The 22,596-nt window shown below is 47.2% G+C and overlaps 2 protein-coding genes across 2 annotated transcripts; both read right to left on the bottom strand.

Moving 5' to 3' along the window:
* Positions 1-7,098: 7,098 nt before the first annotated feature.
* Positions 7,099-9,061, bottom strand: PtA15_3A99 (uncharacterized protein; the record flags this gene model as incomplete). Its single annotated transcript, XM_053167948.1, has 5 exons — positions 7,099-7,395; positions 7,566-7,911; positions 8,007-8,137; positions 8,219-8,671; positions 8,774-9,061. The coding sequence occupies 5 exons, from the start codon at positions 9,059-9,061 to the stop codon at positions 7,099-7,101; spliced, it is 1,515 nt and encodes a 504-aa protein (XP_053018290.1).
* Positions 9,062-18,177: 9,116 nt separating this feature from the next.
* Positions 18,178-21,831, bottom strand: PtA15_3A98 (uncharacterized protein; the record flags this gene model as incomplete). The annotated part of the gene is made up of 11 exons (XM_053167947.1): positions 18,178-18,223; positions 18,372-19,059; positions 19,219-19,333; positions 19,435-19,875; positions 19,958-20,061; positions 20,200-20,412; positions 20,500-20,545; positions 20,624-20,704; positions 21,002-21,108; positions 21,223-21,334; positions 21,406-21,831. The coding sequence occupies 11 exons, from the start codon at positions 21,829-21,831 to the stop codon at positions 18,178-18,180; spliced, it is 2,379 nt and encodes a 792-aa protein (XP_053018289.1).
* Positions 21,832-22,596: the final 765 nt, after the last annotated feature.

The raw sequence follows: 22,596 nt of genomic DNA, 5'->3' as shown, positions 1-22,596 counted from the left end.
CCAAAAGATACTTCTGGACCTCAGCTTTCATTTGGCACTGGTCTCATCCCCTCAATCCAAACCATTCTCCCCCTACATTTTTTTGAAAATAACAAAAATCGAAAAAGGATAAACCAAGGATCCACAAACATTCATGCCTGGCGGATCCTGGATTCGCAAGATCACAATCTCTGAAGATCACTGCCAATACATCAGAGATTCTGCTGGCAGATCCAATTGGCCTGTTAAGTACGACTGTGTTTCAAGTCCTTTATATGCGCCTGCTCACCTTTGAGCAGTAACCAAATCCGATTATCCTCAAACATGCACCCTATCCAAGCTCAAGAAAGCCCTCCAACAACCCCCATACATGTCCGAATCATAGACATCTGTGATTTCTGGTATTCTCGACTTTCCGAATCCAGTAGCCGCTAGGAGAAAAGTGTTTCGACCACAAACAAGATTAACAACCGTGTCGACTTGCAGGGGCTTGCTTTCCTGTTTGTACTGATTTAAAGATTCTTCTCTGATGTAAGTCTTCAGCTGCTCGTTGTTGAAATTTGCAATTTTCTGGGGTATGTTGATCGGGAGCATTTTGATGGACTGCTAGGCGGAGTTCGTGATCTCATGACACAACAGCGAAGTGTGCAAATTTTCACCTTTATGTTACTGTGCTGGTTTATCCTGCAAGCTGCAATCATCTAGAAAATGATGATTTTCAAACGTGCAAATCCATCTGAAAATTTGAAGATGGATTGTCAGAGCAATGAGATATCTTCACGGATTCCTTCGACCTCAAAACGGATTCCTTCGATCAGTTTTGAACCTTTTTGCTCGAAATTTTGGGTGTTTTTGCTCAAAATTTTGGGTGCGGGTGCGCATCAGCACTGCCAATAAATCTGTCTATTCAGTTTTTTTTGTACATATTTTGCTGATTTTTAAATAATTTTTTAGTGATTTTGTGGTTGAATATCCTTCCTTTCCCAGCCAGACTTCAGACATTAGGTGTAAGCCTCTCCTGCGGAGAGCCCTCCGGGCGGGGTCCCCCGGACCCTCCGTTCGAGAGGCTTAGTTAAGCTAGTAACTTAACTAAGTCTCACCCTCCTACAGGTGGAGTGGTAAAACACTGGTCGCATTGCGCCGACCGGAGGGAGGGACTTACGCGCTAAACGGACTTACAGGCTGACAGCATTTGGTTTTTTGGTGGGGACTTTTTTAAAACTGCTCTCACCCATCCATTTCCTGTCCAATTTCATTATTGTTTGGATTTCCATGATGACCAAAGTGTTCTTTATCCATGTACTATACCCACCTATCCCCAACCTGTCTTCTTGATGTGCAATGTCCCTTGTAACATCATGAGTTTTGGATTCTGTACAGTGTGAACTTTGTAATAAGGGTGTTCAAAGTTGAACTGCATAGATCCATAAATTCATAAACATATTTTTTTTGAAAAAAACATTTATGCACCCCCCGAACACCGAACCTCCCTGCCTCATAGATCCATAAAATTACACTTGAGAAAAGTTGCCCATCCTTGGCGATAATGCCATCAAGGAGACTGACCCACCCTCACCACTGAACTGCGATGGCAGCTCTCAACCCAAGGAGTTACATGCAGCACCCCTTCCAATCTAACTTAACAAAGTCCCTCCCTATGCAGGAGGTCGGAGTTCGGAGTTCGGGTGGTGGTACGGGGGATAACTCATTTGGGTGGAGCTTAAGTTTGGCTGGTGGCGAAGCCACCCCCTCCCGCAGGGAGGGACTTACGCCTAAAGCGACTGTTTGGGTGGCAGAGCACCCACCAAAAAAGGATGAAAATCTACATTTTGATTTTTCCAGCCTGCAGCTTCAACGCTGCCCCCCCCATTGTCGGGACTTAAGCAGCTATATACATCATTGAATTTTTAAGCTCTTCAGCTCATCGCAATAGCATCAAGGGATTTTTTGATTGGTTTTTGAAGAAAGAGGCAAGCCTCAAGACCACCCTCTTCTTGTGCGGTGCCTGGCCCCGCAGGTCCGAGCGGGGAAATTTGCTTTTCCCTTTATTCTCCTTTGATTTTTTGTTCGAGTGATTCTCTTCAATAACGGAGTCGATAGAAAGACAGACAGGATGCATTCGCATCCATCAATGGTCGGAACCTCATATGTAGCTCGCATAAAGAGCGAGCTACAGCCTCTCAAAGTTCAACCAGATTTCCGCCCAATGCTCTCAGGCGAGCACCCCCGCTTTGGGTATAAGTCCCTCCCTGCGGTCGGCCCCCCCCCCCCAGCCACACGCAGAGGAGGGACTTCGTTAAGTTAGCCTTCCAATGCACAACGGTGCTACAGGTATATATAAAACCCCAGGCTTACACTCACAATACACATTTACCCTCCTAAAAACCCAACCCCCTCGTTCCTCATGTCTCAATCAAACAACCCTTCCCAATCAACAGGTCCAGCATCCCCGCAAGAAACCTCTCAAACCAGACAACCCAATAATACTGGTCAAAATCGCCGTCAAAATGGCCGACTGGCTCGCCAAAATGCTCAGGCACCCAATTCTACTCAGCGCAGATCCCAAGGCCCAAACCGCTCATGGACCACCAACCGCAACAACGATGGACAATCCTCCCTTGATCTCGTTGTAGAATGGCTCACTGTTGAAGGAAACTATGAACTTTGGTGGTCTGGTCGGAGGAGCCAGCGTGAAGTAGCCGAGATGATTGGACAATATCTCGTTCACAATGGGGCTATATCCCGCGAGTGGCGTGGAATTAAACAGCAGGTGCGTGTCTTCGCCAATGATGCATACGACTGCTGTCGGTAACTGAGGCATCTTCTTCCCCACACTTCTCAGATTTCAGGCCTAGAACAGAAGTTCCGTGATGCTCTCCCTTGGAGAAACCAAACCGGGCAGGGGATATTGGATGAGGCAGAGGAGCTTGAACGTAGCATGGGTGCTGACCCAGATGATTTTGAGGCTGATGACTTGGTTGGGGCTGCTCGCAATCAAACCGAGGCCGCTATCCTCAAGAAGTGTAAGTACTATTACGAGCTGGAGCCAATCATGGTTGACCGACCAGCTGCAATCCCACTCGACGTCCACAAACAAGGCAACAAAGGTGAAATTGACCTCGCTGCTGCCCTTAGTCTCCATGGGACTCAAGAAACACCAACAATGCCCGCAGAGTGGGAGGAGACGGCTCGAAATGTGTCCGACAACCCTCAAGATCACCCAGATACCACCTCTATCAAACAGCCTCCTTTGCCTCTGACCATGCCACCCGAAAACTCACCAGCTCAGACAAACGGCCAAACAAATTGCCGGACCAATTATGCCAAGAGAATAACCGAACGCATCTTCCCAACTCGTGAAGACATGATGGCCCAGACTAACGCCGAGCTTGAACTGACCCGAGAGCGATTGAACTCGGATATCCGAATGGTTGATGCAAATGTTCAGCTGGCTGCAGCATTAAGCAACGGCTTGGATGGCGAAACGGGTGACCCTGAGCGCCACACACTCCAGATCAAACAGATGCGGCTTGAGATCCAATTCCGCGAGATGGAAATTGCTTGTGTCCGAGCCAGCATTGCAGAATCCGAACAATTGTCGTCCGGGCTGTTTGCCCAAGCCAAAATGGTCCAGGACTTTGTGCAATCCGGTCTGACACTCGAGGACGCATTGAACATGACGACCCGCTTCCTCGGACCTGATTGATTCAGGTTGATTCAACTTCCCTTTTTTCTAGTTCTATCTGTTCTCATAAAACTTCACAATCCACAAAAAAACACATAATCAAATCAAAACAATAAAAACCCAAACCTCGGACTCTCAACAATTAAGTTTCTCTTGTTTATTCTTCCTCTTCGGGTTTGTTTTCAAAGACCTCCAAAATCAAAATCAAAAACAATTAAAAAACCAAAAAATTGTATCCTCTTATGTCTGTTGGTTTTTTTTTCTTTTGTTTTTTTTCACCTGTTGTCTACTTGAAATGAAACCGATTTCGAGCAGGCAAGATACAAGTTTGACTGTGTAACTGTGGAGCTCTTTCAGTTTTGAATCATTGCGACGGGCTCGCTCCCAACTTGCCTCTGCCATTATACTCACTGCGAATCTCGTCGACTTGCTTTTTGGTTCATTTTATTGGCGCAGGTTCTTCTCTACATCTATGAATTATTTCTTGATTTACACAGATATGTACACAACATTTGAAATAAAGATGAAAGAATGTGCAAAGAGACATAAAACTTTTTGGACCTGTGAACACCAAAGAATAAAGAAATGTTGGAAACAAGTCCTGAAAGGCGATACCGAGTGTTGGGGAACCTGCAGAGGTTGATTGTTGTTGAACGGTAGCTCAGAGTTGGCAAGGTTGGGGAGGGCCCGAGGCGGCCGCAACGTTAGCAAGAAAGAGGTCGCCAGGGTTCACAAGGAGGAGGCTCCCGAGGTTGGAAACGAGGAGGTCGCCAATGTTCATGAGGCTGATAGAATCAATGATTCAAGTGGCGGGTTGCTCGCTGCTGACAGAATCGAGTGAAAAGTTGCTCTTGGGATGTGAAATCTTCACCGGAGACAAGACCGGCGTCATCATCATCGAGGCCCGGCTCTTTGACGACTCGCAACTGAAGCTCGTCCCAGTCAACATCCCGCTGGTCGAGGAGGAAGTTGTGTAAAACTACACAAGCTCGAAGCCAACAGTTGAGTCTCCGGGCAGTCTTTTGTCCGTGTAGCTGCAGTGAGAGGCTCTTTGTCGATTGCCACCGATTCTTAAGCATTCCGATTGTGTGCTCGACTGCAACCCGGTTCCGACTGAGTTCGTAGTTAAACTTTTGCTTTTCCACTGGAAGTGGATTACCCCCGGAGCGTTTGTAGGCTGGGACGTCCGTTCGTGAAGATGTGTAGGCTGAGTCAGCTAATTATGGTGTTCAAAGTTGGTTTGCATAATTTTATGCATGCATAAATCATAAAATCATAAAAATATTTTGGTGAGGAAATTTTGTATTACATAATCAGACAGTCATATCCCCTGCAAAAAAGATTTTATGATTTTATGATTTATGCATGCATAAAATTATGCAAACCAACTTTGAACACCATAAATATGTACTCGCCAGGCGAGAAGAACTGCGCAGGATGGGTATAAAGCTGACCAATTATACAATGAATCAGCTCATGTGCTGCTTTATGATGGGTTGAGCTGAGTTAATGGTACATTCCTCACCTTTGAGTTTTTGTATACACATTGGTCATGAGAACTGCCGCACCAGCCATGGACCGCGTAGATGATCCGTTTCCTCGAGTTACATACACACTATGAGGGAGTTGACCGCGTACACCATCTTCCGCATCCAGTAGTCTTCTTTGTGTTTTGAGGGTGCTGCCGAGAAACGAAAGATGGTACCGTCAACAAAACCAACGCATTTGTCAAAAACTGTGGTGCCTTCGGCTAGCAAGCTTGCATTTGCACGTTCTTGAGTGTTTGGCCAGTAAACCAATTCATTCTCAAGGCTTTCGATGATTGCCAAGATGCAGCGTTTTGTAAAGTTTTCAACAGTCCCCTCTGGGAATGTGATGTGAATGAGTCAATCATCAGTTGAGAGTGAGCATGAAGTTGGAGAGAGACTTACCACATATGTTAAAAAGCTGTGCCAAGATGTGGGGGGATGCACCATTTCCGGCGAGGCCAAGATGAGATAAAGCAACCAACAGCTGATACTCTACCGGAGCCTGTGGGTTGTTTGATTTGTTATAAAATATGTAGTGGCCTCGAATCTTGTTTGCAAGCAGTGAAAAGCTTTCAATAGACATCCGAGCCTGCAATGGGGAAGGATAAGTGAGTGGCTGGTTACTTGGTAGTGCAGAGGGACTGACCCATCACATAAAAACATTCCCTCCGATTGCCGTTAAAACCTCAAATGTTTTTGGAAGTGAGGCAATGCAAGGTCGAGGGATTCAAGGCTCTAGGTAGCGTGTTGAGTTGATTTGATGGGTGAAGTTGAGCAGCATCAATGTTTGGTTTTTTGCGATTGTGTCTTGATGTTTCATGGAGGAATTGTCTTGAGATATTGCCGAGTTTTTCTGATGGAAGAGAATTGAGGAGACGTTGAGGTACTGAAGGAGGGTACTTCGGGGGGCACCAGATTTTTGGAGGATGTGGGCTACCATAATTGAGTTGAAAAACTGGTGGGATGGATTCTGCTGGATTGAGTGATGGTGTTGAGATCTTCGTTGGCGGAGCTTGATCTTCCACATACTTGCAATCAGGGTGAACTCGAGGTCCTCAGTCAGGTGTTTGCGTCCTGTTTTACGAGGCATCGGCGGAGGTGTGGTATTTGGTTCAGGGAGTTGGATGAGCGCCGGGGGATTGTAATTTGGGGGTGGTCAAAGTTCATAGATTCATAAATGTTTTTTTACTGCCAAAAAAAAATATGCATTTATGATTTATGAATTTATGAATCTATGCAGTTCAACTTTGAACACCCTTAATATAGGATGAAGCAGACCACAGATAGTCACAAGAAATAGATCTGAGGGATTCTGAAGGCCTCAAAAAATTCAGAAAAATTTGGAGAGATTCTCCTTGATCTTGGGAATCTTTTGTTCCCCCAAACCTTTGCTACCCAATGGGAAAGGGTGAAGCCAGAAACGTTTGAAAAACGACATAATTCTGATTCTGTCAGCCCAAACTTGGACATTGGGTGTAAGTCCCTCCTTCGGAGGGTCCCTGCGGGACAGCGTCCCCCCTCAAATAGAGGGACTTTGTTAAGTTAGCAGAAACCCCCCGTGCAACACCAAAGCCCTGATGAAAAGCCGGGTCCTTGGATTTCATACATTTCATTACCCACCTAATTCGGGGGTTTCCAGGGTCCTGTATTCAGGGCTGCTAATTTGCCGGCCATACAAGCTCCTTATGTACACCAATTGGCAATAATGACCTCCTTTGTTGGGACCAATTTTAGTCAATTGAAAAAAAGAAGAAAAAAACAGTAGACTAAACTTATTTGATCAAGGTAATACTTGTCCTCCATCATCTGACGATCTGACCAGTTTTCAGGCAGTTGAAATGTTAAGAGGAGGAAATTTCTCACAAAAAGAGAAAATGGAAGATGAGGCCCAAAAAGAGCTTTTTTTTAGCAAAATGAGATGCTAGTTTGGAGCTCCAAGACTTTCCGGAACGGAAGGAGTTCCTGAGGGTATCGAAGCCGAGGGGGAAGGTCTGCAGTAGAAGAGTCTGATGTTTTCGAATTGGAAGGAGCTACACGTGGGGGTGAAGGGATCAGGGGCTCAGATTTGGAAAGAAATTGGGCTTCTGTTGGTGATGGTCGACGGAGGAGAGGCACTTCAGACTTGAGGACAGCGATTGTGCTCTTGAATAATCTTTTGATCGTCGGCTTCAGGTCGTCTCCGGTTTGACTGAAATCCGGGCCCTGCATATAACGATGAAAAGTGAACTCCCTATGAGCATTTGTGCAAAATAAGGTATAAGGATTTCAATAGGGGCCATCCGTCCCCCCCCCCCCCCCCCTTTTTTTTTTCTTTTTTCTTTTTTGGTCTGCGTGAACCAAGTTACAGAGAATTAAAAAGAAAAGAACCCAACCGAGTTGACTTCCAAGAGCCAGACTTTTAAGTTATGGTCGACCAAGAAGTCAATTCCGAAGATTTCGAAGCAATTGGGATTAAGCTGGAAGTTGATCGGGTCATTCTGGGCAACAAATGAGAAGAGGTTGGCGAGGATGGAGTCGATCTGGTCGAGGACCTGGACCGGATGGCTGCCGATCGAGACCGTCACCTGGGGCTTCTCCCCCGTCGAACCTCCTCCCCCTCCTCCTGACAAACTTTCTTGTAAACACGTGTTCGTCAGGTGTACACCCAAGTCGCTGAGGTCGTCAAGGGTGTACATCTTGGATGAGAACAGCGAAAGGATATCTTCGAACACATAAACACTGTACTCGCCATTTGTTCCATCAAAAAAAAAAAAAGATTTAGCGAAAAATGACATGTGGAATTGGGCGCGGAAACATGGTGAGTTCTTGCTGACCTCAACGCGCCAACAGCCAAAACGTAAACCCTCAGATGATGTTTATGGAAAGACGATCGATCGATTGATTTATCGGTAGAGTAAGTTTCCGGTTTGGCAGGGTCGATCAGCAGCGGATTGGAGACGTATTCCTACAAGGCCTAATCAAGGTTAGCAATAGCGACGGGTGAAAGTTGAACAGGGAGACAAAAAGGGTGATAAGGATACGGTACCTGAATGATCCAGTCTCGCATTTGGGAGACGGAGACCCACGTCTGACGCTGCTCGTCGTTGGCTCCTTGGTCATCTTGTTGCTGATCATTGATTTCTTGGGATTGCTCTTCGAGGAGTTCCTCGAGCCTTTCGAACTCTGTAAAAATGTCGTAGAGCTCCTCCCTGGAGCGAAATAGCCGGATTCCTTGGGCCTTATCGGCGAGGGCAGGCTTCAGGATCCACACCTTCTTGGGGTGTTTGCCTTCGAGAGGGACGTTGGTGTTCAGTTCTTCCGCCAGCTCGTACAACTCGTCAGCCCAGAGTTCGTCCAATTCATCCGAGAACGAGAGTGTGAACGGGTACGACTTCGGGATCGTGATCGCATGCCAACCGGCCTCGTCGACACTCGTGGGCTTCTTCTTGACTGCATAGGCTTCGACAGCCTTGATCAAGTAGTTTTTTCGGATCAATGCCTATGGAGGGGTGGGTTGGGAGCATAGACAGATATATCCCGGGCGCAGTCATCATCACTATTAATCGAGACCTCGGGCTTTTTCACAGCGTTGGGATGATACCTTTCTAATCGGGTAGGCGTTGAAGAGGGTTTCTTGAGGGAACGACTTGAGGGCAGCCCAGTTGATCTGGTCGTAGTCCGACCATTGCACCGAGCCGGGTCGGCTGGCTGGGCCGAGATGTGAGATGCTACTGTCGATGGTCCACCCCGGCAGTTCTTGCTCGATGGCCGGGATGAGACAGCCCAGCGTGTACTCGTTCGCCTGTCCAGATGGGTAGCAGACTGTAATGTGACCGGCTCGGAACGCATGGCCATGTTCTTCATGTTCTCCTTGGGTCTTCGCTGACATCTCTCTAACGACCAAATCTACTTCGGACCCCGTTGTTATCAACCCTGAGGCATGGTTGTTTGATCTGATGCTTGAATAAGACAAGAGACACCCGAAGTACGTGTACAATATAGTCCGTAAGGATGGGACGGTGAACGTGAATGTCTCCGTGGCGCAATTGGTTAGCGCGTTCGACTGTTACCAACGTGGTTTATCGAGAGGTTGACAGTTCAATCCTGTCCGGGGACGGGTTTCTTTTGGTGTCTCTGTTGCACAGCTTTTTGTACTCTTGTTGGCTGCCTACTATAGATGCCGAATGATGATGGCAAATGGGAACTGGTCAATACATTCCCGTCGCGGGTCAGCTATCGGCACTGACGGAACCCTGGTCTCCAATCTCGGTAACATTGCAAAGAAGACAAAATCCACAAGGGTTGATCTTGGGGCAGAATTTGGATTTTGTCAGCGCCAAGCATCCTGCACCATTTTGACACTCAGATCTGTCAAACCAGTTTCAATAAGGATACTTGTAATTTTTTTTCTTGAGGAAAGGATTTACACTCAAATGATGTTTTATGGACCTCATGCTTGGATTTTGCAATCCACCATCTTCAATGTGTTATTATGGATGCTTTCAGGAGCGCAGTGGATGGGGGCATAGTCCATGAAGCTACGCGCCCAATGACTCCCAAACCGCCGCTTGTAACACGCCGCCCTGAGCCTGAGGCGGGGTGATGCTGGGACAGCACACAATGCACAGCAAGGCACAGCCACAGTAAAGCTGCCCACAAGGGAGGGATAAACCGGCGAGGAACTCGGGACAGAACTCAGGCAGCTCTCCCAATTGCCGTGCATCAAACTCAACACAGGAGACGATTGCCATTAGACTGCCGCAAGGAAAGAAATTTTTGCTTTTGCCATGTTAGACCAGATGAAAGAAGCATCCAATTACCACGTGAAGCAATTGGTGCAAGCAAACGCAGAAGACACCCCCGATCTGGACAAACCACGGGTACAGCAAGAGATCGCCGAGACCCTGACGTCAAAGACTCAAAAACAGAAGAAGATCAAAGTCATCCCCCCCATCAACCGCGCAACAAGGTCAACTTCAAAAGCCCCCGCTGAATCAGGACAGTCAACTCCAAAGGAAGGCCTGTTGGCCATTTGTGAGGAAGCCCAGCCAAATGAAGGTAACACATTTGCAAGCCTCCGCAACAAGATATTTGGGGATCCGCGCAAAGAAGGTACAGGTAAGTAAAAAAAAAAAAAACAGATCTACCAACCGGCACCAGGAACCAAAGGAACTATGCAAGGCTGAGTTTTGCACTGTTGTTTACCCTACACAGCTGAAAGTCCAGTTGATGCCAACGCAGCAGAGCGCTCCATTACCACCGGGGACTCTAGCACCAAGAATTCTATCAGGAAGAAGATCAATCGGCTCACCAACCGCGCCTTTGCAGCGGAGGACACGGGTAATACTGCGCTAGCTGAAAGCTATTTTGCAATCTGCAAAGGGTTAACCAGACCCAAAACCGCACCGGCAGCCGGTCCACAAGCAATCAACACACAGCTTTGAAACCCCACCCCACCGGCCATCCGAGTGGCAGACACAGTCACGGATACAATCACATCCCCAGCCCTCAACACAACAGGCAAGAGAAGACAGGATGGTAGATCAGACACAACACCTGGAGGTGTGGTTTTCAACGACGATGCTAGGACTGCCAGCCATAACGTGGGATTCACACCATTTTTCAAGAAAAATCTCACCAAACTCCAAGCCCCCCTGCCCCTAAACATCTTCAACAAAGTATGGCAAGACAAGGCAATACTTCACTACTCCCAAAAACGGAGTTGAGCAGACAAAACTAATGTTGACAAGGACCAATATACGGGCTACCCTTACCCGTGCGAGTACACCCAGATGTACGCGGAATGGTCCATAAACCATCAAGGTTTCTACGCCTCCCTAATCAAAATTGCCAACTACCCAAAGTTTGCTGGGTGGATCCTCCTCCACAAGCGACACTGCAACCGGCTTGTCACGCAACACGGGTTCATGACCAGCCTCTGCTATGACATAAATTTAAGGACCAACGCCTTTGCACACCAAATCGAAATGCCAAATGGGTCCTTTTTGATCAACAATATCTCCGTCTTCAATGACATCATTGTCCAGAAGATGATTGCACGCTGCAGGAAGTTTGACAAAACCGACTTCATGGAAAACCCGTACGTCAAAGGCGGCCCGCAGAAGACCTGGGACCCTGTTACAGGCACCAAAGGCTCAAAACCAGAGGTGCAGGCAGTAGCGGTAAACCAGGTGGTGAAATCAACAACCAGCCAAAACCAACAGACCAGGAAAGGACAACAACGAGGCCACTCACCACCAGATAACCACGGCGCTGGCTTGGGTTCTGGTCGATACCCTTGCACCCAAGGGTACAAAGGGAACCAATACAATGCAGTGTACAATTATTGCAACACCCAAAGGGACCACCGTGGAAGAAGCTCGTAGGCTACCCACCCCCTTGAACATGAATGTTCACCCACATCTTCTGTTTTGTATTGGCTCCTGCCCCCCCCCCCCTCTCCTCTCCAGTCACCCTGCTGGGGACAGACCTTCCATAAACCCCAAAAGGCCACCCATTCACTTGAGCCCCATCTCTGATTCTTGGCCTCTCTCTTGTAACTACATTAGATTGTTGGTTCATGGTAATGACAACTCCCCTATGTCACCAATGTGGTAATCAATTCTGGAACTCGTGTCAAATTGTCCACGGAGCAATCAGTGCGGCGCAGAGGCGGTGCGTAAACGGTGCAGAAATGGTGCGGAGCGGAGCGGAGCGCACAACTGAAGGCAGCGGCGCGCGGAGCTTGACAGCGGAACTGGGCTCAGACTAAGCAGGCCAGCGCGGACTGGATAGCGGAAGTTTTGATTGGGGGAAGCCGTGGCAGCCAGAAGGGTGGCATGTGGGATCCTGACATCATAGGCTAGACAGGGGTGTGGAAGCTAGAGAGAGGAGTTTGATGGCGGTTGAAGGCAAGCGGCGGAGACAACAGGAGTTGGCGTGAGAGCGGAGCTTGGCCAATTACGTGCGTGTGTGTATAGCCTTTGGCGGATGACGAGTGTGTGTGTGGGAATGGAGCTAGCGGATGGCGTGCATGGGAGGCGGGCAGAGGATATCTTTTAGTTCGCTTCCTTTTCTCTATAAAACCACAGTGGGGGAGGGAGGATTCTATATCATACTCCCCACAGACTCTCTTTTTTACGGTTTTACTTTACTTTGCGGATTGTTGTGCTTCTTTTACTTTGTGTATGTTGCGGACTTGCTTTATGTGTTACGGTTGTGCTTTGCCGAGTTTTGTGTTTTCTTTACGGCTGTTTCTTGCGGTTTTTGCGGAGTTTTGTGGCGGAGTTATCTTCTTTATGCGGCGGAGCTTTATTTTACTATTTACTTTTGCGGAGCTAGATTATTTTACGTGATTTACTTTATTTATCCCACTCAGAGCCCTACAACGCGGAGGAGCTTTGGAGTGGAGTTTCTCCAGATCACCCAACTTTACCTGGGAATCATCTTGGAGCGGCGGGGTCCTGACATTTCTACGCAGTGACCACTTTTGTTCATCACACCAAGCGCTAAGAAACTTTGGTTAAATCCCATAACACCTAACCCAAGGTGGCCGACAGCGGTGTCCTGTGAGATGAATGTTCCAGAATAGAACAAAGCTCTGAGTAAGTGAAACTTACTCCCTCAGTTTGAGGATGTGCTACATGGGTTCCTGTACGGTTCCAACCAAGGCATTCCCCATCACACAGTGAAGTCTTCCACTCCTTTCTATACCCCCCCCCCCCCCCCAAATCACAAGTTGGCGCTCCAAGTGCAAGGGAAGATTGAAGAGTCCATCAAGAAAGAACTGGACACCAAACGGAAGTTTGGGCCATTCTGATTTTCCATATGCGTGACAATGCCAAAAGCCCATTGCAGAGGTATTATAGTAGAGGGACTGTGTAATACGTTGCGGGGGAAGAAGGGAGGAGAGGCCTTGACCCCCAACATTGGGGATGGGACAGGTTAGACAGTGGATGCAGAGTGTGTGGAAGAGGATGGAAGGTGGCTTGGTTGCATAGCAACACATGACATCATGCAGCACAGTACATGCATGAAAGTGCTGTGTAGCTCAAGCGCCTCATGCAGCATATATCCCTCATTGTTTGTACGTTTAGTACAGCATATGCAGGTAGATCAGCTGTATAGGAAGTGTCTCCCGTAGCATAAATCCCTCATTTTTTGTACATGTAGCACAGCATATGCAGGCAGATAAGCTGTACAGGAAGTGTCTCCTGTAGCATAAATCCCTCATTGTTTGTACATGTAGCACAGCATGTGCAGGCAGATAAGCTTTACAGGAAGTGTCTCCTGCAGCATAAATCCCTCATTGTTTGTACATGTAGCACATCATATGCAGGTAGATAAGATGTACAGGAGGTGTCTCCTGCAGCATAAATCCCTCATTGTTTGTAAGGCAGTGCAGCACATGCATGCAGATGCTGTGTAGCTGAGTGTCTCCTGCAGCATAAACCCCTTGTTGTTTGTACATGCAGTGCAGTACATGCATGAGAGGCTGTGTAGTTGAGATCCCCTGCAGCAATAATCCCTCATGAGGAGCTTCCCTGGAGCAAAAATCCCTCACCCTTCAATATATAAGGAGGCCCTTTCCCCCCTCATCAGACTTTTCCCCATCAGCCTACAGAGGTTTGGTCACATACAGTAGTTTAGTCAGCAGTGCGGTCATTAGCGGTATTAGTGGTTAGTACAAGTAGCGTAAAAGTTTAGTAGCAGTATTAGTGTTTTGGCAGTATTAGAACCAAGCATAACACAACAACAAGTTTGAGTTAAACAGCATATTAGTAACGTGTAGTACAAGTACAACAAAGTAAGTATATTGCCTGCAAGCAAAGAAGTTCTAACAGATTTGCTAGCCTGTTGAATCAAGTGATCTAGGTCTGATAGAGATTACTATATGAAAGTAAGATCTATCTTGGAATCAGCCATATATTTATAAATATTGAACACAAGACTCTTAGATATTTGCACAGTATTATTAGAGGGGCAGGTCTTTCAAACCACCCGTAAGTTGTAATAGCCTTTCAACCTATTAAGCAATTCATTTCCCCCTCAGCGGATATTTCACCAAATTATATTTAGTGTCCCACACAAGTCCTACACCGTTCAGCGGCGAGGAAGTGAATATGCAATTCCTGTTTTTCTGCACCAACCCACTAGGTGCTGTGATCAACAGTGAAGGATCTCTTCAACCAATCAATGATCTTTCTTTCCCCCACGGTGAGGAACTCTGGCCGGTGCTAGGCCGGCAGCAGTTCGGGGAGGGGAATGGAAAAAGCGTAGTAGAAAACCCGCGGAGGTGCACAATTGGAGGGACTTACTTCTAGTCCCCTTTTGCCCTCGCTGCTGAAACCTAAAAAAAAGAAACTTTAAATGAAGACAAAGACCGCCAAGCGTCTTGAACCCGTTCAAATCGGCGAGACTGTAAATCTTGAGGTCGCTGGTTCGATCCCGGCTCGGGGGACCAAATGAGGAACTCTGGCCGGTGCTAGGCCGGCAGCAGTTCGGGGAGGGGAATGGAAAAAGAAATGAGTAGCTTTGCGTATGCCCTCCGGGATGATTGGCCGAAAAGGAGCGCTGAGAGTCGTGTAAGCGTGGGGGGGGGGTTGATTTTACGACGGCTGGAGATGCGCGTCGGCGGGTTTTGTTTTGAGGGGAAGCCGGGGATACTGCCGGCGGGGTTGTGATCTAAACCAGAGAAGTAGAGGAGATCGGCGTTGAGGGAATAAGCTCAGAAGACGTGTGAAAATGCGGGCGAAAAGGCGCCAAGACAATAACTTAAACTTTGATGGAGGGCTGAAAATTACGGTTCAGAGTAGGTCCATGCCGCTCCAAAGCCTGAGTTCGAACTGAACTCAAACCTTGGAGTTGGTGACATGTAGCAGACATCTCATCACAACCTAGCGCGCACGCGCGCGCCACAACAAACAAAACAGCAGACACAAAACAAAACAAAAGGAAACAAGACAAAAACCAACCCTCCTCATCCAAACCCTATCCAACGCGCGCAGAATGAAAGAGGAAAATAACAAAACATGATGAAAGTGAAATAGAAAGGGAACAAAGACATAAAAACAGAAACAAAAAGAAAGAAGGAAAAGAACCTGAAACGTCTTGAGGATGCGCGCCATTGAAACTTGAGGAGGCCTTGAGGGCTGAAAGCTTGAATCTTGCTGTCTTGAGTCTTGACGTCCTCCGGCGCGCGCCATGCGCAAAGAAATCCTCAATTTGCCCCGTGTACTGATCTTTCCACCACAACGGCAGACACAACATACCATCTGTGAACTCCTTTGTGAGCGCGGACAATTTCACCACCACCTGGGATGATTTCAACACCCTGGCAAAGTTTATCAGAGAATTGAAGCAGCCCGTCCTACTGGCGATATTCGACTGGGAACAAGCCTACCGGCAAATCCCAATGGCACCGGACCGGTGGCCGTACTTGATGGTGAGGACATTCAACGACAAAATCCTACTCGACACGCGCATTGCTTTTGGAGGCGTAGCAGGTTGCGGCCTGTTCGGGAGGCCAGCCAACACGTGGAAACAAATCATGATGAGGGAATTTGACATCATCACAATCTTCTGATGGGTTGACAACAACCTCTTTGTCAAAGATGCATGGTCAACTGTTGAGATGACGGACGTAGTAAACCAATCCAACCAGCTAGGCTTTAAAACTAACAAGGAGCAATTTGCCCCGTTCCTAACGGAACAGAAATACCTCGGCTTTATTTGGCAATCCCGGCGGACCCAAACGCAAATCCAAGAGCCAAGTTCTGCCAAAAAAGACAACAAAACTGGCCAGACCCCCACTTGTGGTGAACAAAAGTGTTGCAAAAAAGAATTATGGTCTCCAAATAGCCCTCCGTAATGTACCGTAACGTAACTGCCCACCCTGGATCCAAGTAATTCATTCTTGGAAGCATGAGACTCTATCATTATACTTTAACCTTCTATTGCAACTTGCATGGAGTTTAATCCTAGTTACTCTTCAAGTATTGGCTAATTATCATCTTGGGTAATTTCATAGCCACATATAGCAAACTGAGTAGTAGCCTGGTTGGGTACTCACATAGGGTAACTGGACCAGGCATTCTGGCTGGATGTGTGGGACGGAAGAGGTGGAATGAGGCAGAAGGCTACAGCTATACAGATCTCAAGGCAAATATAACAGTGCACATCTTGTGCTGTGCTAGTCTATGTATTCCCAATCTTTTGCTCTACTGGATGGAATTCTGAATATTTTGGTCTGGATATTTGGGATTTGTTTGCGGGCTGGGATTAGCTATTTTTTAATTACAGTAGGTGCCCTGCAAGAGGATTGACAATGAGCCATCATTGCTATGGCCCAACATTCCTGTTGCTTCACTTACTCCCCAGTTGTCAATGCTACTGCTCACTGGAATAAAATGGGATATCCTGCAGTTGTGTATCTCTATTTCCTTGAACACCGCTAGCCCCAAACAGTGCCAAGCTTGTTTTTAGTGACTAAATGTCCAAGGTGTTTGCTCAACAGTGGGTCACTACTTTATGGTTATTGATATCGTAACATTATCATAGTGATTTTTGGTCCCTCTACGCTAACCAGACCGGTAGCCATGGGGAAATGTGGTGCAATATCAATATCACACCGGGCGGGTGTTTTTTTTTCAAGGCTGCTACAATATCTATGCGTAGAGCAGCAGATATTTATCAATACATTGAGCAATAAAAGGCAATTTCAGGGCTGATTTGGCCTTTCACTGCTTAATTAAGTTTTGATCTTCTTGATAAGGGCTAATTTAGCCCTTAATTGCTTAATAACATGTTGCTTTTCTCAATAACATGTTACTTTACTAGTAACCGCTGTACAAAAAAAGGGTCAGTTACAATAACCGTGATGCGGCTATCCGCGCGCTAGCGTTAACAATAACTGTAAAAATGCTAGGTGCAGTTTGCTACTTTACTCTACAGCCCCGGTTATTGTAGAGTAAAGTACCAACCCACTGTTGGTATGCTGAATGGCGATGAATCCTTTCCTGCATCCTACAAATTGAGGTCTGGATGGACCAACCGTTGTGGTGATCAATTCTGGAATACATGTCAAATTGTCCACTGAGCAATCAGTGCAGCGCACAGGCGGTGCAGAAACAGTGCAGAAACAGTGCGGAACGGAGCAGAGCGGAGCGCTCAACTGAAGTCGGTGGCGCGCAGAGCTTGACAGCGGAACTGGACTCAGGCTAAGCAGGCCAGCATGGACTGGATAGCAGAGGTGGTGATTGGGGGAAGCCGTGGCAGCCAGAAGGGTGGCGTGTGGGATCCTGACATCATGGGCTAGACAGGGGCGTGGAAGCTAGAGAGAGGAGTTTGACAGTGGTCAAAGGCAAGCGGCGGAGACAACAGGAGTTGGCGTGAGAGCAGAGCTTGGCCAATTACGTGCGTGTGTGTATAGCGTTTGGCGGATGACGAGTGTGCATGTGGGAACGGAACTAGCAGATGGTGTGTGTGGGAGGCAGGCGGAGGATATCTTTTAGTTCTCTTCCTTTTCTCTATAAAACCACAGTGGAGGAGGGAGGATTCTATATCATACTCCCCACAGACTCTCTTTTTTACGGTTTTACTTTACTTTGCGGATTGTTGTGCTTCTTTTACTTTGCGTATTTTGTGGACTTGCTTTATGTGTTACGGTTGTGCTTGCTTTGCGGCTGTTTTCTTGCAGTTTTTGTGGAGTTTTGTGGCAAAGTTATCTTCTTCATGTGGCAGAGCTTTATTTTACTGTTTACTTTTGCAGAGCTAGATTATTCTACGTGCTTTACTTTATTTATCCCACTCAGAGCCCTACAACACGGCGGAGTTGTGGAGCAGAGTTTCTCCAGATCACCCAACTTTACCTGGGAATCATCTTGGAGCAGCAGGGTCCTGACAATTCTACGCAGTGACTACTTTTGTTCATCACACCATGTAGAAGGAGAGCAAATAAAAGGCCATAAAATCAACCAACTGTGACTGAAGATTTGTTAATAAGCTTTATTTGCCAACGGATTGGTCAGTACAGAGCGTTTGAACAGCCATTCTATACCAAGAGATGCAAGATCCAAGGATGATCAAGAAAAATCATACAAATCATAACGATTACGGTGATATCAAGAGGCGGCAGGAAAATATCAGTTCGTGCCCAACACCTTCAGCCGGCTAGTCCAGAAGATGGATTGGCATCATACCTCTGAGCCGACTCGATCACCTCATCCCAATCAAAAGTAAGACGAGTATGAGTAGGTTCGTGTAGCGCGACCGCGCTCAAGATGGTTGCACATAAAGAATCGCCCGCGCCGGTGACGTTAACGATTCCTTGATTGCCTGGGACGATTGGTTGAGACGCGTCGTGGTTCTCCGCAGGGGTGACAGAGCGGTGAGCGGGAAAGTATTTGAAACAGAGTGTATGTGCTTGGTTGAAGATCCAAGGATGATGACCAGCCCTTGTATGCTGTTCTTGACGTTGTTGAAGGCTGGGAGCTGAAGGGAAGAGATGATGGTTTGATGATTGGACATTCGTAGCTACTAGGACTAAGCCGTCCGCTCCATTCTTGATCACCAGGAAGTCGACAAAGGGCAAGAGTTTCATCGCGATCTGGAGCGTTCCAGATTGGGTCACCCACCCGGGCGAGGTCTTTCGGACACGCTCTAAGAACCTCTCGTCCGCTTGTAGCGCTTGTAGAGATTTGAAATACTCCACCGATTCAAGCTCTTCCACACACGAATTCAAGATTCCCGTCTCATGAATCTCCTTCAATTCTTGAAGGTTGGGGAACATCATCGTCAGCTTCTTCCTCCCGTCGGTGCTTCTGTACAATCCTACCAAGCTTTTCATGATCCTGGTCGATTTCGAAACCGATGTTGGCTCAAAGGCAGCTGGTATCAACAAAAACCATCTAAGTTAGTCAATATCAGTAGACAAATCCCATCAGAAGAAATATTTCTATCATAAAAAACCACTTTGGTTTCCCGGTTGCTAACTAGATTACAGATCTATTTTTAAAAGCATAGAGGTTGGAAGAAGAAAAATCTTACTGATAATAGAGTCTGCTTCGTGACAAGTTTGGAGGAGCCTAAATATTCCATCAGAAGAGAGGTTTGCATCAAAACACACCACTTTCGGTTTCCGATTCCTGACCAGATTAGAAATCTAATTTTAAAACAGCGGGGAACATAGGTGAGCGATCGGGTTGGGTAGTAAAGTTTCCTCTCATGTTGCTCTGAAAGATGCAGAAGAAAGGTGCAACGAACGAGTTGATAGTCCAAATCTTCAATAGATTTCAAGTCGGCAACGCCGCCCAAAAGATCGCCATTATGGTCCAAAAACATATTAACGATCCCAGTTGAAGCGTGACGATTACGATGAATCCCATCAGACCTGAGACCGATGGAGCGAAGATGGCTGAGAAGATAGTTGGCAAATGAGCAATCGGTAGCCAACTGGGAAACGAGCATGACATCCTTGACTCCTAATCTATGGCTTGTACGGGCGATGTTGAGGGCCACTCCGCCTAGACTCATCTTGACACTGCCCGGACTCGTCGACCGGGTGGCGAGAGGATTTGTTTGATCACCCCCAGGCACTCGCGAGGTGATATCGATGGCAGCTGCTCCGATTGCCATCATCTTGCAACCTTCCCTTACCGATTCGGCGCTACCTTCTTCCACCCTCTCGAGTCCGGTCGCGCTATCCTGAGGGCCGGGCGACGAGAATGGCTTTAGTGATCACTTGCGTTCAATCAGCCTCAATCCGCCTGCATATAATCATTCTCACTGGGATCTTTGAGGGCGACGTAGGCTGAGAAGCAAGGATGAGGTCGTTGTAGTTCTTGGCGGTTTGTGAGGCCACCAGCACATTGTTTTTGATCAACCCAATATCTGTCATTTTTAGATCAAAGATGATTGAGAGCGAGAATATCCAAAGAAACAGTGAGTCAGTCGAAGTGCAAGGAGGAGATTTATTTCCTCTTTGTTTTACTTCCTGGGTCAAATAGAGAGGTAGAGGGCGGCACAAACTAGCATCGACGCTTTTTCCATCAGAAAGCTCTTTGACCCGATTCAACAACCAAGGCGTCACCGATTTCCCCAAGGTGTTGATGCCCAGCTTCTCGGATTCTTGGACTGCACGCTCGACAGCTTCTTGGATGAGATTTCCAGATTGGGTGTATTGACTGGGGATAGGCACAGCCACCAGTGTCCCACTGTTAAGATTCAGTAAGTCCGAATGATCTGCGGGACGTCGTTTATCGGCTTTCATCTCAGACTTTCATCTCTATTCGCTCATGGCCATCTTCATGGAACGGCAATTTGGCTCACATATCGTTTGGGCACATTCGAGTGTGGAAGATGAATTGAATGGGGCCTGTTTTCAAATTCGTGTATATCAACCATCATTTCGACATTTCGAGAATCAAAAGCTCATTTTGTGATCCTCACGAACATCGTAACCTGATTTGGGAGAGTAAAACGCGGGGAATTCCTTCGTTTTTGAAAAACTGATAACTGGTACTCCTAAGGTTTCCTGATTCAAGTCAAAGCCCAACAATTCATCAGTTCATGTCATCATTCGACGTATCAGAATTGATTGATTGTTTGTTTGTGACTATTGAGTGGCGTTGATTAGTTCTTAGTTTCGATTTTTATGATTCAATAGGTAAATCAATGGCCGATTGATGATGATTTTCAATTTCAATTTCCATAGCACGATTTTCGCAGTCAAGTGTTATTGCTATTGTCTCATCATCCTCAATTCACATCCCCAATAGACAGTGGAAATTATGATCTCAAGACAAAACCAAAAACATGGACGCGAACTCACTAAATATTCCAAGGTTAGAGGGATGTCTAGGATAGATTTAACGCCAGAACAAACGACGGCAACAGGGGTCCTGGCAAGTTCAGTCAGATCAGATGAGACGTCCATAGCTAGGAAAATAATAATCAATCAGAGAACAAAAATGATTCATATCAGTTCACTGGGTTACTACTCCCACATGTACTTGAAGGAAACATCCAACATAAGCTTTTCTATGGCTCAACTATGCACGGCTCCCCTATGAACGCCCCCGATTCCACCAGTCGCAAATACTTTGATTCCGGCGAGATGTGCGATGGTCATGGTGGCGGAGACGGTCGTGCCACCGGACAATTTCTAAGGAACGGAGGAGAGTGTGTGATCAACGAGAGCGAGTTTAGAGGAGAGGGAGGCAGGTGAGGGCAGACCTGCGTGATTGCGGAGGGCAAGTCTCTTCGTCCGAGTTTAAGGAGGTTGCTTGGGGGGACAGAGTGGAGGAGATGGTGAAGGTCGTTAGCCGAAAGGCCGAGCTTGATTCGGCCGGCGATCAATGCGATGTGAACGGGGACGACGCCGAGCCCCTTGGCGATTTCCTCGAGCTCGACGGCGAGCTTGAGGGCGCTTGAGGCCGGCAAGCCGTGAGTGAGGATGGTGGACTCCAAGGCGATCACGGGGCGGCTCGCCCGTTTGGCGTCGATGAATTCCGGGCTGGGGTCGATGAATCGTCTGAGTCGGTCGAGATGGTCATGGTGGCCTGCGGGAGTGTGTGCTGCTGCTGAGAGATGCTTGGGATGCAGAGCCCTGCTGATGTGGATCAGAGACCTTGAAGGACCAGCGCGACCGAGCGAAAGCATCGTGGCCTATCGTGGTTTGAGGCCGGTCTGTCACCGGGACAGCCAGTCCTTCAGGTACAGGATCCGGGATGTCGTGCAGCCCGCTCCTTCGAGGACTTGGGGACTGCAACGGATCAGGCTCATTTACACAACTTATATTTGCTGGAGAAGAATTGAGAGCAAACTTCAACAACAACAATTTGAGTGAAAAAAATGATAAATATGCAATACGTTTTGAAACGTCCGTGCCGGCGGTACGGAGAATTGTTTCCACACGGGGCATGAATGGCAACTTGCCATTCATGCCCCGTGTGGAAACAACCGCTTGCCATTGGCAAGCGGAACCCTGCTGAGAAGATGAGACAAAACATCACGTTTAGGCACTCAATGGAACTATTTAGGTGGATCAAATGGGGACTGTCTTTATTTTATGGGTCTATTATACATCAGGTCATAGAACTGAAAATGAACAAGTTGGATATGTGGAATGAGAGAGTCCCGCATGTAGTAGGCGGGCACTAGATCTACAAGGAACGATCGCTGGGCATCAATGACTCAAACGGCGAGCGTATGAAGCCTGGGCAACATCGACCAAGTGGAGAGCGAAGTGATTCCAGTTGTAATATAAGATCCTATAGTACGAGCGAGTACTTCGCTGATCAGCAGTGAATCTGGGTAAACAAGCAGAGTCTCATTAGTTCTCGTGAGCAGCAGAAAAAACAAATATGTAGGACGGTAGAGGGGGTGTGTGAGTGTGAGCCATCATATCGGGTTTCTGAATTCAAT

Source organism: Puccinia triticina, chromosome 3A, assembly GCF_026914185.1.
Source record: "Puccinia triticina chromosome 3A, complete sequence".
NCBI classification, from domain to species: domain Eukaryota; kingdom Fungi; phylum Basidiomycota; class Pucciniomycetes; order Pucciniales; family Pucciniaceae; genus Puccinia; species Puccinia triticina.
Note: the sequence above shows the minus strand (reverse complement) of the source record. Positions and strands in the feature narration are given on the sequence as shown.